Source organism: Tamandua tetradactyla, chromosome Y, assembly GCF_023851605.1.
Source record: "Tamandua tetradactyla isolate mTamTet1 chromosome Y, mTamTet1.pri, whole genome shotgun sequence".
NCBI lineage: Eukaryota > Metazoa > Chordata > Mammalia > Pilosa > Myrmecophagidae > Tamandua > Tamandua tetradactyla.
In genome coordinates, this window is record NC_135354.1 from 14,965,311 (window position 1) to 14,981,081 (window position 15,771).

Consider the following 15,771-nt stretch of genomic DNA (forward strand, 5'->3'; position numbering starts at 1 on the left):
GGTCTAACTATAAAATAAAATCTCAGTGAACTGAAGTTAAAAGTATGGGGTATCAAATTGAGACATACTGTAAAGGGTCCTAGTTTGTAAGCTCTTACAGCAGTCACATATATTCAAGAGTTGAAACTGTTATTTCTAAATTCTCAGCTGTATGTATATAACCTGGTTGATCCCAGAAACTTCAGGTATTTATGTGACACCTGAGTCTCAGAGTTAGAGCTCTAAAGCTATAAAAGTCATCATCACCCCATAAAGCAACTGTTAAATTAGTTTAAAAAGTCATCAGATTTTAACTAGAGATATGAACAAAATTGATGTGGAGAGGACTAAAGTAAATAAGAATACAGGGTAAAGAATGATAAGGTCCATATTTTAAAACTTCAAGTTCTAAGGCCAAAGGGAAAGATGTTTATTTGGTGCAAAATTTATATTTTGGGTATTTCATTATTTAAGTTAATTAGTATGGTGAGTTTAGTTGAACCCCATATAAGTATATGGAATCTTGAATAGGGCATGAGATTCTGTTGGTTTGCACATACTAGTATGATGCCTTGAATTACCACAGAGTAATACGAGCAGGAAATAAAAAGTTTTCCCTAGGGCACTGGGGAGAAAAAAGGACGTATTCAACTTCCCCATTTGGGGAATTCTTGAAAGCACTGGGGACAATTAATTCAATAGTCTGAGCCCTTGATTTTGGAGTCACCCCTATGAAAATTCTGCAAAGGAGAAGCTAAGCCTACTTACAATTAAGCCTAAGTCAGCCTCCCAAGAAAACCTCTTTCACTGCTCAAATGCTGTCTTTCTCTCTAAACCAACTCAGCAGGTGAGGTGAACTCACTGCCCTCCCCACTACATGGGACATGACTCCCAGGGGTGTAAATCTCCCTGGCAATGTGGGACATGACCCGTGGGATGAGCCAGAACCCATCATCAAGGGAGCTTTCTTTTCTTTATTAATTTATTAATTTTTTATTTTTTAAAACACAAAAGCAAATGCAAACATTCCTATATCGATCATTCCATTCTACATATATAATCAGTAATTCACAGTATCATGAGTAAGCTTTCTTCACCAAAAGGGGGAAGAGAGAAATGAGACAAAATAAAGTTTCTGTGGTTCAGAAATTTCAAACAGGGTTGAGAGGTTATCCTGGAGGTTATTCTTATACTTTATGTAGATACTCCTTTTCAGTTTGTGGCATATTGGAGAGGCTGGAAGTAAGTACCTGACACTGCTGAACTGCATTGCTGTAGGCTTGATTCTTGAAGAACAACTGTATAATAAATTGGCTTTTATGGTGTGACTGTCTGATTGTGAAAAACTTTCATCTGATGACCCTTTGATCTAGGGTATGGACAGATGAGTTAAAAAAAAAAATAGGGACACAAAACGAATAATAGGGAGATAAAAGATAAAAAAATTGGGTAGACTGAAATACTAGCAGTCAAACAGAGAACGGGGTAAGGAGCATGGGATGTATAGCTTTTTTATTTGCTTTCCTGGAGTGATGTACATGTTCTAAAAATGATCATGGTGATGAATTCCCAACTATGCGATGGTATTGCAAGCCACTGTTTATATATGAGGACTGTATGTATGTGAAGATTTCTCAATAACATTTTTTTTAAAGTATTAGGGAAAAGAGAGTTAAATTACCACTTTCATTCAAAGTGGCTTCTCATGATTCTCTTAATCAGAAATTTAGACAATCTGTATACTAGCCAAGGTCCTTTATGTACTTTTCAAAATCCTGTAGAAGAAAGATGGTTCTCCCTGTCTATACTGGCATATCTTGAAGGTAATATGGATTTGGTTCTAGACAACTACAAAAAAGTAAATATGGCAGTAAAGCACATCACATGATTTTTTTCATGCCCCAGTACATATAAAACTTACACCATACTGTGGTTAAATATTCAATAGCATTACGTCTAATAAAACAATGCACATATCTTAATTTAAAAATAACCTTGATAAAAAATGCTAATCATTATCTGAACTTCACTGAGTCATAATATTTTTGGTAATGAAAAAGCTTGCTTTGGTGTTGATGCCAAACTTGCTTTGGTGTTGGGGCTCTGGTCTGAGCCCCAGCCAGAAGCCTGTCCGCGTCATCTCCAGGAGCTCATGTCGCCCAAAATTCTTTAATGTTATTTCAACAATGTTCACAATATCTTCACTAGGAGTAGGTTCCACTTCAAGAAAACTATAACAATTTCTTAAAATAAGCTGCAATGAAGTGTATCAAATCAACTGAAACTTTCTTTCATGACAGGTTTCTCCTTAGCATTGTATCCTATTTAATAGCTTTTGGCCACAAAGTAACATTTTTCAAAACTGAAATCAAAGCTATTAAATGCTGCTGCTGCTGCTTTATCAACTAAGTTTATGCAATATCCTAAATTCTTTTTTTTTTAAGTAGAAAGTCTGCTTTTATTACAAATTGTACTTGACAAAGAATTATATCAGTCATAGAAAAAGATAGAAACAAGGGTGAGAAGCCAAGTTCTATGAGGAGATGCTCATGGGAGGATGTTAAGAAATGTTTGGAAATGGGTAGCCATCAGCAGTTAAGAGCTCCAAGAGGGCAGCTAACTCTTATGATGAAAACTATCTTATTTTCTATATCCTTCTCTGGCCAGTCTATCAGCTTCTTCATTGCCTCTGAAGCCACAATGAGCAGGAACATATTGCCATTTAATATCCATTCCTTGGGAAGCTTGATCAATCTTCTGAAATTCTGCTTTATTGACAACATCTCTTCCAGAAGCTGTTTTCCATCCATTGTCTTTCCAGTTACCAATCCATTCTGTCATGCCTTTCATGACAAACTGGCTATCTGTTCCAATGGTGAGTTCATTCATGTTTTGGCTCCTGGCTTGCTTAATGGCTTTGTGGGCTGCCTGCAGTTCAGCTGTTTGGTTTGTCTGCCGTCCAGAAACCCTCTCATGTGCATTTAGAGGATGGCCAGGTCCCCAGTAGACTCCAATTCTTGCTTCTGCACCATCTCTTCCATTATTTTTGCAGCTGCCATCTATATAAACATCTATCTGATCTGAGCCCCAGCCAGAAGCCTGTCCGCGTCATCTCCAGGAGCTCATGTCGCCCAAAATTCTTTAATGTTATTTCAACAATGTTCACAATATCTTCACTAGGAGTAGGTTCCACTTCAAGAAACCACCTATCAAAAGCAACAGATGTCATATTAGCAGGCACGAAAATAGCACTCATTGTAGGAGCCAAGGGTTAATAGAAAAAATGCGGAATTTATTGGTAGTGACTGGCTTCAGAGTGGCCTTGACAGTAAACTGTGGAGATTATCTGCTTACTTGGAGGACAGTCTGAGAGGAACAGAATGTTTGTTTTTTCTTAAGCCCCAAGGTCTTTTTAGCCATCTCTTGTATGTAGGGAGTATTATACTGAAAAGCAGGTTTGGTCAGCAAAAGAGCTGTGAGAAAGGATATAAAATAAAGCAGCTGAAGCTCTCCGGGGCTGCAGTCATCTTGTCTATCTCGTACGTCTCGCGTGTCTGTGTGTCTCATTCCGCAGGGTTACTGAAAGATTGCAACATTCATCTCTGAATATTTCCATCTGCATCTTGGGTAACGACGTACATTTGCAAGTAGTAATATTTTGAAAGAAATCTTTCATTTAGAGCAAAAGGTGTCAACAGTGAGGACTCAAATGTTCAGTAAATCACTTTGCAAACAGAGATGCTGTCATCCAGGCTTTGTTGTTCATTTTTAGAGCAGAGTTAGAGTAAATTTAGCATAATTCATAAGGGCCACAGAATTTTCATAATGGAAATGATGAGCACTGGCTTCAACTTCAAGTTATCAGATGCCTTACTCCTACCTTAAAGCACCGAAGGCAGGAATTGATTAACTTCTCCCCTCTACCTATGTAAATCTTAGATGGCATCTTCCAATAAAACACTGTTTCATCTACACTGAAATTTTTTTTTTTTTTAGTGTAGCCACATTCATCAATTATTTCAACTAGATCTTCTGGATAACTTGCTGCAGCTTCTACAGCAGTATTTGCTGCTTTGCCTTGTACCATTTTGTTACGGTGAGAGCTTCTTCCCTTAAACCTCATGAAACAATCAGTGCTATCTCCAAATGTTTCTTCTGCAACCCCCTCACCTCCCTGCCTTCAGAGAATTGCAGTTATCCTTTCGATTAAGTTTTGGTATAAGAGAATGTTGTGACTGGACTGATCTTCTTACCTAGACTACTAAAACTTTCTCCATATCAGCAATATGGTTGGTTTGTTTATGATTCATTTGTTTATTGGAATAGCTCTTTTATTTTCCTTCAAGAATATTTTTTGCTACAATGATGGCAGAGGGAAAGGAACTTGATCTTGAAATCATTCTGCTCACTGAAAGAAATCAGATACAAAAAGCCACATTTTCTGAAATTTCATTTGCATGAAATATTCCAGAGTCAAATGCAGAAAGACACAAAAAGCATTAGCAACTTGGAAGGGGCTGCAGGGGCAGAGGGAATGGAGAGAGGCTACTTTTCTTTCAGATTGATGACTGTAGATACTGGTTATGATTATACAACTTCGTGAACGTGTGATATGCCTCTGAATTTTAAAGTTTAAAATGAATAAAATGGTGGCATTTATGTGATGTAAATTTTATCACAAAAATAAAAAATTGCATTCTTAGTCTTCTGAAATAAAGTCACTGAGGACTTTCCTAGCAATATTCCATTGTTCTAATTTAACAAATAAATACATATATTTCTTGAAGTAAGGAACTCCTAACTATTGACTAAGAAACTTCATATTATAAATCAAATCTACATGTTCTTTTGAAGACTGCTCATCAAAACCTATTGAACTCCATCCCAAATTACATCCAGGTAGTGCATTTCTCCACCTTTGAATTAACTTCTGTGAAGAACTTTGTTTTTCTCGCATCTACACATATATTTTGCTCTGCCACTGCAACTTACTATGTCTCAAGCAGCTCATTTCAAAAATTTTTTCAATGAAAACAATACAACTCCAGACTTCACCTCTTCTTCTAATCAAATTATCTCGACCTGAAACAGTGATTCCTCTGCTTTAATCTACAAACACTATAATCAAGAATCAGTTGATTAAAAATTAAACTGACAAGTTATTTTTTATTTATTATTTATAAAAAGTTTAGTCCCATTTACTTATCTCTTAATGTTTATACTATTTACAATTGTTCAAAAGCTATGTTATTTCTTAAGGTCTATTAAATAAAAAAGGGAGAGCAGCCAGGGGACAAAATTTATGAAAGTACGTATGAGCAGTGTGCTGGTTTGAAAAGATAAATGTCCCTAGAAAAGCCATATTTTAATCTAAGTCCCATTTTGTAAAGTCAGAATAACCCCTATGCAATACTATCTGCTTGAAACTATAATCAGATCATCTTCCTTGGAGATGTGATTTAATCAAGAGTGGTTGTTACACTGGATTAGATGATGACATGTCTCCACCTATTTGGGTGGGTCTTCATAAGTTTCTGGAATACTATAAAAGAGGAAACATTTTAGAGACTGAGGAGATTCAGAGAGCAGAGCAGAACGACACAGCAACAAGAAGCAGAACCTTATAGCCAGTGACCTTTGGAGATGAAGAAGGAAAATGTCTCCTGGGGAGTTTCATGAAACAGGAAGCCAGGGGAAGAATAGCTGATGATGCTGTGTCCACCATGTGCCCTTCCAGATGAGAGAGGATCCCTGACCGTGTTCACCATGTGCCTTCTCACTTGAGAGAGAAACCCTGAACTTCATCAGTCTTCTTTAACCAAAATATCTTTCCCTGAATGCCTTTGATTAGACATTTCTATAGACTTGTAACTGGGACATTTTCTTGGCCTTAGAACTGTAAACTAGCAACTTATTAAATTTCCCTCTTTAAAAGCCATTCTGTTTCTGGTATATTGCATTCTGGCAGCTAGAAAACTAGAATAAACAGCAATTAGAGAATAGCCAGAGTTGAGAAGGCATGGTATATAATAAATTATTTCTGCAGAGTAGACATTCCAGAAAACAGTAGTTATGAAGTAAAAAAGCATTTACTATTTCAAACACTACACAATCCCTACGAATATCTTGTTGTTTGGCAACTAAAACTTATAGAGCATTGCTTATAGATGAGGTATCAAAGACATAAACAGAGTTCTGGGAAGATGCTGTCTTAGGATAGGATGAGTTCACTCATGCTCCAAGAAACAGCTAGAGAAGTGAGGAAAAAACTACCAGGACATAATTCCAGAGCATAAGTAACCTGAGAGGGTAATTGTTCTACATAACATGGGGTGGCCCTGGCTGCAAAAGCTGAGAAATTGAGACGCAGAAAATCTAAGACCATACAGCTAGTGCAAAGAGCCAAATGTGTCCCTTTCCAAATGGAGGTATGGGGCCCTCAGGAGTGCACAGACAGGGATGAAGGACTAAGTTAAGTCAAACCCTATTCCTTGAAGGCATACAATCTAGTGCACAGACTCATCAGTCTACTCCACACAGCCAAGCTCTGCCCCTCAAGAGTTCCCGGCAACCACACCCCACATGCTCACCCTGCCCTGCCCCCCACCCAAAGACATATATACTGGTCTCCTGCTCCTCCCCCCATCTCCCTCTCCACACCTCCAGCAGGTGCTCACCAGCTCATCCCTCCCACACCAGCCATCAGTCCTCATGGTAGTGCAAGAAAATGTAGGGAAACATCTTCAAGACCTACTATACTTACAGGAGGCAGCTTCCTAAGTTTTATACCCAAAACACAAGCAACAAAAGAAAAAATAGATAAAAGGGAACTCCTCAAAATCAAATGTTCCTGTATTTCAAAATAATCTGTTAAACAAGTGAAGAGGCAGCCAGCTTCAATGGTAGAAAATATTTGGCAATCACACACTGGATAAAGTTTTGATATCTGTAAAAACATACAACTCAACAACAAAAGAACAAATAACCCAATTATAAAATGGGCTAAAGATATGAATAAAAATATGTTTGCTAATCATTAAACTAGTGGATTAACAAAATGTGGTATATACATAGGATGGAATATTATGCAGCAGTAATATAAAATGACATCCTGAAGCACACAGTAAGGTAGATGAACACAAAGGCATTAAGCTGAGTGAAATAAGCCATACACAAAAGGATAGACACTGTATAATTTCACTTTTATGAACATGGTAAACAAAGTTAGAGGCTTGTAATGCAGAATACCAGGGACAAAGAGATAGAAGCTAGAGATGGGTCAATGGTTAGCTAATAAGGTTGAACTCAAATGTAAGGTAACAGATCAAATGTGGTTCATTAGTGGGTCTATAAATAATATTGCCATATTGAAGGTAAACATGATTGAAAAAGGTTCTACAGACCCATCTGTTCCTCCAATTAACATTACAAATATAAACAAAATCTTGATGAACTACTTCAAAGGTATGAATATACAAACAGTGTATAAGTTAAGGGTATGGGGGGAAACTGTCATGGCATGCTATAGGCTATATTCAATAGGAAACAATAGCACCACAGCAACTAAGGTATATTAGAAGACTGGGTAAAGGATAATATTGCCACATTTTAAAACTTCAACTTATGGGTGAGACTAAAGGGAGAGATGTTTATTTGGTGCAAAATCTGTACTTTGGGTAGTACATTTCCTAATTTAACTTGTATGGTCAGTTTAGTTGAACACCATAAGTACATGGAATCTTGAACAGGGAGTGAGATTTTGTTGATTTTTCCAGGTTAGCATAATGTCCCGATAAATCCCAAAGTGATTTGGATAGTGATTAAAAGAAGTATCTGTAAAGTTCCCTTGGGAGAATGGGGAAAAAAGAAGGAAATATTCAACTTCCCCACTTGGAGAATTTCTGATATTCTTGCAAGCAGTGAGGATAACCAAATCAACACGCCTCACCTTCGATTTGGGGGTTGCCCCTATGAAACTTATATTGCAAAGGGTAGGCTAAGCCTACTTAAAATTAGACCTAAAAATCACTCCCAGAGAACCTCTATCTTTGGCCTCTCTCTCTCTAAGCCAACTCAGCAGTGAAAAGTTTTAATAGTTTAATAGTATAGAAAATATACTATATATATATAAATATAGTAATAGTTTAATATGAAACTATTAAACTTTAACACTGGAGAAATCTCTAATACTATGTCAAATATTAGGGGTTCCCAAGTCAATAAGTCAAGCCTCTGATCTTGAGTCTTGCCCTTGTGAAGCTTACGCATACCTATAGGTACACCTGAGAGTTATTTCCAGAGAACCTCATTTGTTGCTCAAATGTGGCATCCTTCTGTCTCTAAGCCCAGCTTTGCAACTGAAATCACTGTCCTCCCTGCTACATGGGGCATGACATGCAGGGTGAATGTCTCCCTGGGAAAGAGGGATATGACTACCTGGGATGAGCCTGGCCCTGGCATCATAGAATCAACAATGCTATCCTCACCAAAAGTGTGGAAAGAACTATAACAAATAAGGTATCAGGGACTGAGAGAGTCCAAATACAGTCAAGAGGCCACTCTGGAAGATAATCTTACAAAAGCTTAAGTTAGACACTACTGTCTATCATAGTTTGCCAATCCTCAACCAAAACTACTCCTACCAACTCTAAAGAAAACCTAGGACTGTATTTGAGATCTACAAGGTCTCCATATACTATGATTACTTTCCAGAAACCTACAAACTCCAGATAGGTCCCTAGACCAGGAAAGTTCTGAAATGCAGAGGGGCTTTCCTCTCCAGAATATCAGCTACTTCCATCACCCATCTCATATTATCGACAGCCTCTTTCAACATGATAAAGTTATAATAGGCATAGTCCAAATAACCCTAAAGAGTGGGAGAAAAAATAAAAGTGATATTGGACTTGTACAGAGAAGGTAGGGTTTAACAAATGAGTATGATTGCTGAATCATTATACCAACATTTCTTTTAGTCTCCAGGGTCATGAAACCACTAGCAAAAACCTAAAATTGTAGAACTGTAACCCATATTAAACTCTGAAATCTGTTCTGCAACTAATTCTTGTGGTGTGCTTAGAAAGGTGTGACTTTTTCGTAGATATCCTATTTTTGACAAAAAAAAAAAAAACCTTAAAAGTTGATTGCAATAATAAACACACACAATATGATAATACTGTGAACCACTAAATGTATACTCTGGAAGCTTACATGATATTTGAATATATATCAATTAAATTGCATTTTAAAAAAAAGACAATCATTTATAGCTACCAGGTTAACATGGTCATACACATATTAAAACAATGAATATTCTGAATCTATACTGTTCTTATCTTCAACAAACACAGGACTCATAAATCATAGACATATGAAAATAAACCAAGACAAAGTACGTGTCTAGTCTTTAACCATACTTATGTGAACATCCTTACCCTCAAATTCACATTAATTTGTTCTGGCTGGAAAAAAAGTGGTATCCAGGTCCTCAGGAAAACAACCACAAATACTGTTTAAAAAATAGCCATCTTTCAGTCTTCAGGTAAGTAAATATTAGACTATGGAATCTAGACAGACACCAAACCCACTGCAGATACTAAACAAATGAGTGAATAACAATGAGCACACTTCGAGTTCCCAACTGCATTAATCAGGGTTTTCCAGGGAAACAGAACTCAAAGGATATATATATAGATCCTTTATTTATTTTATATGTATATATAATTTCAATATTGTAATATTTACTGTAGGATACATATATATAATGCCATATTAAAATATTTATTGAAGGATATGGTTCACACAACTGCAGGAATGGGTAAATTCAAATTTCATAGAACATACCAAAGGTGGAAACTCCAATGAAGGCTTTCAATGAGTACTCCAAGCCGGCTACTTGAAGTAGAGATGAAAATTCTACATTCAATCTGTCCCTTCTCTGAGCTTTCAGCCCAGCCTGACAGTGGTTCTGCTAATACAATATTTCCAAAAACCTTGTCAACTTGTATCAGAGTGATTCCAACCATCAACTAACAGAAATTTCCACAGATCCTTCCTTATTACTGTATCTCAAATTCTCACTTCTGTTAAAATGGTTTATGGATCCATTTTCCGCTAAACTCTCCAGAGAAGCCTTTATCATCCCCAGGAACTCATTTTCCAGAAGCCCAAGAGGTCCCAGATAAAAGCCCTTTCTGATCCTGATTTTAAAACATACAAGTCATCAATTTCCCTTCAAATTATTCCTTTCCTCTCACGTATTTCTGTATCTGAGGTATGATTAGAATCAGGATGGTGACTGGTTGATGAACTACAGGCAAATTCCAGGAATCAGTCAGGCTACGAGGAGAAAGATCTCTGAGTTTAAGAATAGTAATAAACAGGGTCAAAGGACCACACCTAAGAGTGTGATCTAGGATCCAGCATCAACAAAGGAGGGAGAAGTGCAGAGCCAATGGACTCTACCTAAGTTAGCCATGTAAGATCAAGCATCTAGGAAGGAGTAAAAAGAGAAGAGTACTAAAGCAGTTAAGGAAAATTTAAAAAGAACAAAAATCTATTTAAGCAGCTTGTTAAACAGTGCTCAGCTTCTTCACTTCTCACCTCTCCTTTCTTGCAAGACTGCCTGTATGTCCTCTCAAGTTCTTAATAAATGTTCCACCTGCTTATTCAATCCACACAGTGAACCTGAATTTTTTCTCACAGCATGGAGAACCGAGGAACCCAAACCCAGCAAAATAACCTGCAAAGAGACTTGAGGCTGCACCTTTTATAATTAGCTTGGAAATCTCAGCTAAATATTCAAATTTACCACTTTTAAACAATCCCACATGAGAACACAATTTCACCAAGTTCTCTGCCACACTAAAACAGGGGCTGCTTTTCCTACAGTTTCTAATAGCACATTCAAGAATTCCTTCTAATATCTTATCAGATGTACCTTTATACATCTGATATAAGGTATAAGGAAATATGCATCCTATTTCCACCAACAGTCTCTTGAAAGCAATCTAGGATTTTTCTATAAAGCACCTCACAATTCTTCAAGCCTCTATCCATTTCACAATGGGAAATTTTCACATTTTTAAGTATTTGCTATATCCCATTTCACTATTTAAGTTTCCTGGCTTTCAAGTCAACTGCCATGCAATGGGCTGGCTAAAACAATGCCAAATTATTGGCTGAGAATTTTGAAGCTAGGAAAAGTTCAAATCAAGGTGTCATCAAGGCAATCTTTTCTCTCAAAGACAGCGTTCTGGGGCTGGTTGTAGACAATCTCATGGCAATGCAGAGGGTAGCCACTCCTGGTATTTCCTATCTCTTCTAGATTTCATCAACCTTTCTGCTTCTGCCTGATCTGTGTGGCTTTCTCTCTTTCTCAGGCCTCCAGAAAAAGAATGAAGATTCATCTTTACCCAGAAGGGTTACACTTAAAACTGAAGCAATCTCACGAAAAAAAACCTTTTGGTAAGGGTTCACACTCAAGGAATGGATTATGTTTAAGACCATGTTTTTCTATCATTTATAGCTCCAAGTCATCATACCCATCAACAATAATAAAGGATTAGGCTAAATGATCTAATCCTTATCACATCTCTTCAAGTTCAAAAATTCCAAATTGTGAAGTTTATGAAAATGATCTATCTTCAAGAAGTTTATGGACATTTTTACATAGTCCTATCATCTCTCAATTTTAAATATAGTTCCCTATAAAAGGGGGCAGGTACTTTTTAAGATCTCTCTAAAGCAATGTATAATTCATGAGAAAAAAATGATTACACGCATCTAGATATTTCACAAACAATTCAGTGTTTCTAGACAGGAACAGTAATGAGTTAGCTAAAAAACAAACAAGGAAGATTAAAAAAACACTGTAGTAAAAGCTATCCAAGATACATATTAGCTTTTAGGGAAACAAAATCAAATCACTGTTGATTTATATTTAAGAACTCCATAATAAACTCAAGAGTTGGCTACACGACATGGTTCCAAACCTTGGTCAACTTCCTCTGGACTCTCACACTACTCAAGCAAAAACAAAAGACTAAAATAACTGTTATCTGTACTTCATAGCTGACAAAACCATACATATTAGTATCACAATTAATTCTCAACACTGAAGGAGGTATTGTTATCTGATTACTAGCCACAAGAAAGCGTTAACTGTTTTGATGAGTTGAGGAAAAATGGAGATCAAACAGTATTTGACGACTGGAAAGGTAAGTGTTATTACTGAGAAATGTATGTTTACTGACATTATATTTACTATACGTTCATTTCAAAACACACCCATACATACACACACAAACACAATTTAATTGGAAAAAGCCAGTATTAGTCTTATATAATTTTGTATCAACTTACCACTGAAATGCATTGTAGTAAAAGTAGACCAGACCGAGACCATATAAAAAGGTAGCATTCTGTAAAAAAGGTTAAAGAACTTTCAATGGGTATTTTTGTCTTTTATATATGGTATCAATAAAAAATCCAATAAACAACAGTGTTTTAAATTCTTGAAATTCTAACATATATTATAATATGCTTTTACAAAAAAATGAATAGTCAAGAGTCAGCAAGAAACATAAAAGTCATGCAACTTTGAGAAATTTCTTTGGTTTTGTTTTAATAAGAAATCAAAACTTTACTAAAAGAACTCTTTGTGGCAAATCTAAAATACATATACTGAGATACGAAACTTCAGATACCTTGTTCTCCCCACACTCATTCTCTGGTTCTCTCTACTTCTCAAATTAGATTCAATTTTATGTACAAATATTGCCATAAAAGAATTCAGAATTCAAAAGAAATGCAGAGTATCACCCCCCACAACAATTTAGTATTAATAAAAACCAATTATACCCAAAACACTCAGCCATTAAATTATAGATGTTTAAATATTTACTGATTTTATTTTGCAGCCCAAAACGGAAAAATACCAAAATATATCCACATTCCAAAAATGAGCTGTTCATTTATTTTTTTTCATCAAAGGCAATTTTTCATGTAGTTCTTACTATGTTCTATTATACTAATTAAGAAAACAATTAAGTAAATCTTTCCTATTTTTTTAAAAAGTTCATCCAGTTTACACATTTATTCATTCTTAATGTTCTATATTCTAAGTCTTCTACAATTTTAATGTGGAATTAAAATGCTTCTTATCCTAATAGCTTGGTTTGGGTAATCTGAGAAGCAAATTCATAAAAAAGTTGTAGAAGTAGGTGATTGGGCAAAGAAAGGAAGAATGTCTATAAATGGGTGCATTATTGAGCTAGTTATTTTAGGCACTCCATCTTAATAAGGTCTCTAAGCAGGTATGGAATAGTACTCAGAGATATCCTGACATCAGAGAAAGGAGTTAAGCAGAGAAATAGAGGCAGACATGACCTTGAGAAAAAGGGCATACCAATTACTCTATACTTCAGAATTCAAAAGCTAAAAAGTCCAAAAATTGAATACAATAATAGGATAGGGACAAATCTTTCTACATAAACTTATTTTTAAATTTTGAATTAAAAATGCCCTAATTTGGAAACGACATATCAGATAAAGGTCTAGTATCCAGAATTTATAAAGAGATTGTTCAACTCAACAACAAAAAAGACAGCCAACCCAATTACAAAATGGGAAAAAGACTTGAACAGACACCTACCAGAAGAAGAAGAAATACGGATGGCCAAGAGGCACATGAAGAGATGCTCAATGTCCCTGGCCATTAGAGAAATGCAAATCAAAACCACAATGAGATATCATCTCACACCCACCAGAATGGCCATTATCAACAAAACAGAAAATGACAAGTGCTGGAGAGGATGCGGAGAAAGAGGCATACTTATCCACTGTTGGTGGGAATGTCAAAGGGTGCAACCACTGTGGAAGGCAGTTTGGCAGTTCCTCAAAAAGCTGAATATAGAACTGCCATACGACCCAGCAATACCATTGCTGGGAATCTACTCAAAGGACTTAAGGGCAAAGACACAAACGGACATTTGCACACCAATGTTTATAGCAGCGTTATTTACAATTGCAAAGAGATGGAAACAGCCAAAATCTCCATCAACAGAAGAGTGGCTAAACAAACTGTGGTATATACATACGATGGAATATTATGCAGCTTTAAGACAAGATAAACTTATGAACCATGTAATAACATGGATGGACCTAGAGAATATTATGCTGAGTGAATCCAGCCAAAAACTAAAGGACAAATACTGTATGGTCCCACTGATGTGAACGGACATTCGAGAATGAACTTGAAATATGTCATTGGTAACAGAGTTCAGCAGGAGTTAGAAACAGGGTAAGACAATGGGTAATTGAAGCTGAAGGGATACAGACTGTGCAACAGGACTAGATACAAAAACTCAAAAATGGACAGCACAATAATACCTAATTGTAAAGTAATCATGTTAAACCACTGAATGAAGCTGCATCTGAGCTATAGGGTTTTTTTTGTTTTTGTTTGCTTGTTTGTTTGTTTGTTGTTGTTGTTTTTTACTATTATTACTACTTTTATTTCTTTTCTTTATATTAACATTTTATATCTTTTTCTGTTGTGTTACTAGTTCCTCTAAACCGATGCAAATATACTAAGAAACGATGATCATGCATCTATGTGATGATGTTAAGAATTACTGAGTGCATATGTAGAACGGTATGATTTCTAAATGTTGTGTTAATTTCTTTTTTTTTTTCTTTCCGTTAATAAAAAAATTTTTTAAAAAATGCCCTAATTATTCCACCCAGAGATCAATGTAGGCTATTAATTCATAAGACAAAAAGACGATAGCACAAAAGCATTTTAAACAAAAAATCTTAATGTTGACAAATAAATGAAAATTACATCAATGCATTTCATTCTAATGTAATTTATATAGGCCTTCCCTAATCAGAATGTCATATTCCTAGCAAGCTTTCTACCTGTTCTCTATTCCATCTCCCAAACTTATCAATTAAATACAATGAACACATTTTCTTATATCCGTAATCAGAGGTGATATAATTTGCTCAATTTTTTTCTTAAAACCAATTAATGATAATTTATTTTACACACACAAATTTAAGAATAAAAAAAACCCATCACCATGATGAAGAGATAACCAGTTATCATTAGGCATGAATAGAAAGTTAACAGGGAAATAGATACAATAAAAAACGTCATCTAAATCCACCCAACTTCTAGAAGGGAGAATTTAGGACTTAATGAAGTGATAGCTCAGTAAATGAAGACATGAAAAAAGACTTTCTTCTTGATTTAAGGCTAAGGATCTTAAAAAAAAAAAGATTTAAAACATGAGTCATAGGTTTTCAAGAAACTGCTTATCAGTCAATGAAGAAAAGTGATTCCAGAAAGTTGGAAGCAAGTGAGGTAAGATTTGATTTCTCCCCAACTTACTGTCTTAAGAGAGTTTCCAGCACAACACAGTGAGGAGTAAATGAGGTGAGATCCCCAAACCGCTGTAGCTGTAGTGAAGCAAGGCTGAGAAATTAAGAAGGAGACAATTGCAGCTAGAGATGATAGATAGAGTACTTCAAAACAGACAGCTGCTAAACAGAGAAATTCAGAGATTTGCACTGGGTCCCCTAAAGTATTAAGAATTGAACAGATATGGGGAAACCAACAAAACCAAGGAAAGAAACATTAAAAAAAAAACTGCAAAGAACAATGTCTATGGAATCAAAATCCATAGATGGTAATTCGTAATAGATTTCCACCAATCCAAAAGCACAGAATGTAAGAAGAACTTTCCTAAGTAATTAAGAATAATTAATAATAGGACTGGCACTATT

The 15,771-nt window shown here is 35.8% G+C and overlaps 1 protein-coding gene across 17 annotated transcripts in view; it reads right to left on the reverse strand.

Moving 5' to 3' along the window:
- LOC143672566 (lysine-specific demethylase 6A-like) overlaps nucleotides 1-15,771 on the reverse strand; it is a 403,500-nt gene that overhangs the window by 171,685 nt on the left and 216,044 nt on the right. For 16 of the 17 annotated variants that reach the window (XM_077147154.1, XM_077147158.1, XM_077147155.1 and 13 more), the window contains one exon: nucleotides 12,343-12,401. In XM_077147154.1, coding sequence (XP_077003269.1) covers nucleotides 12,343-12,401 — 59 coding nt within the window. Of the gene's footprint in view, nucleotides 1-4,971; nucleotides 6,550-12,342; nucleotides 12,402-15,771 lie in introns of those variants that run through there. The other variant, XM_077147171.1, reaches the window with a different exon arrangement.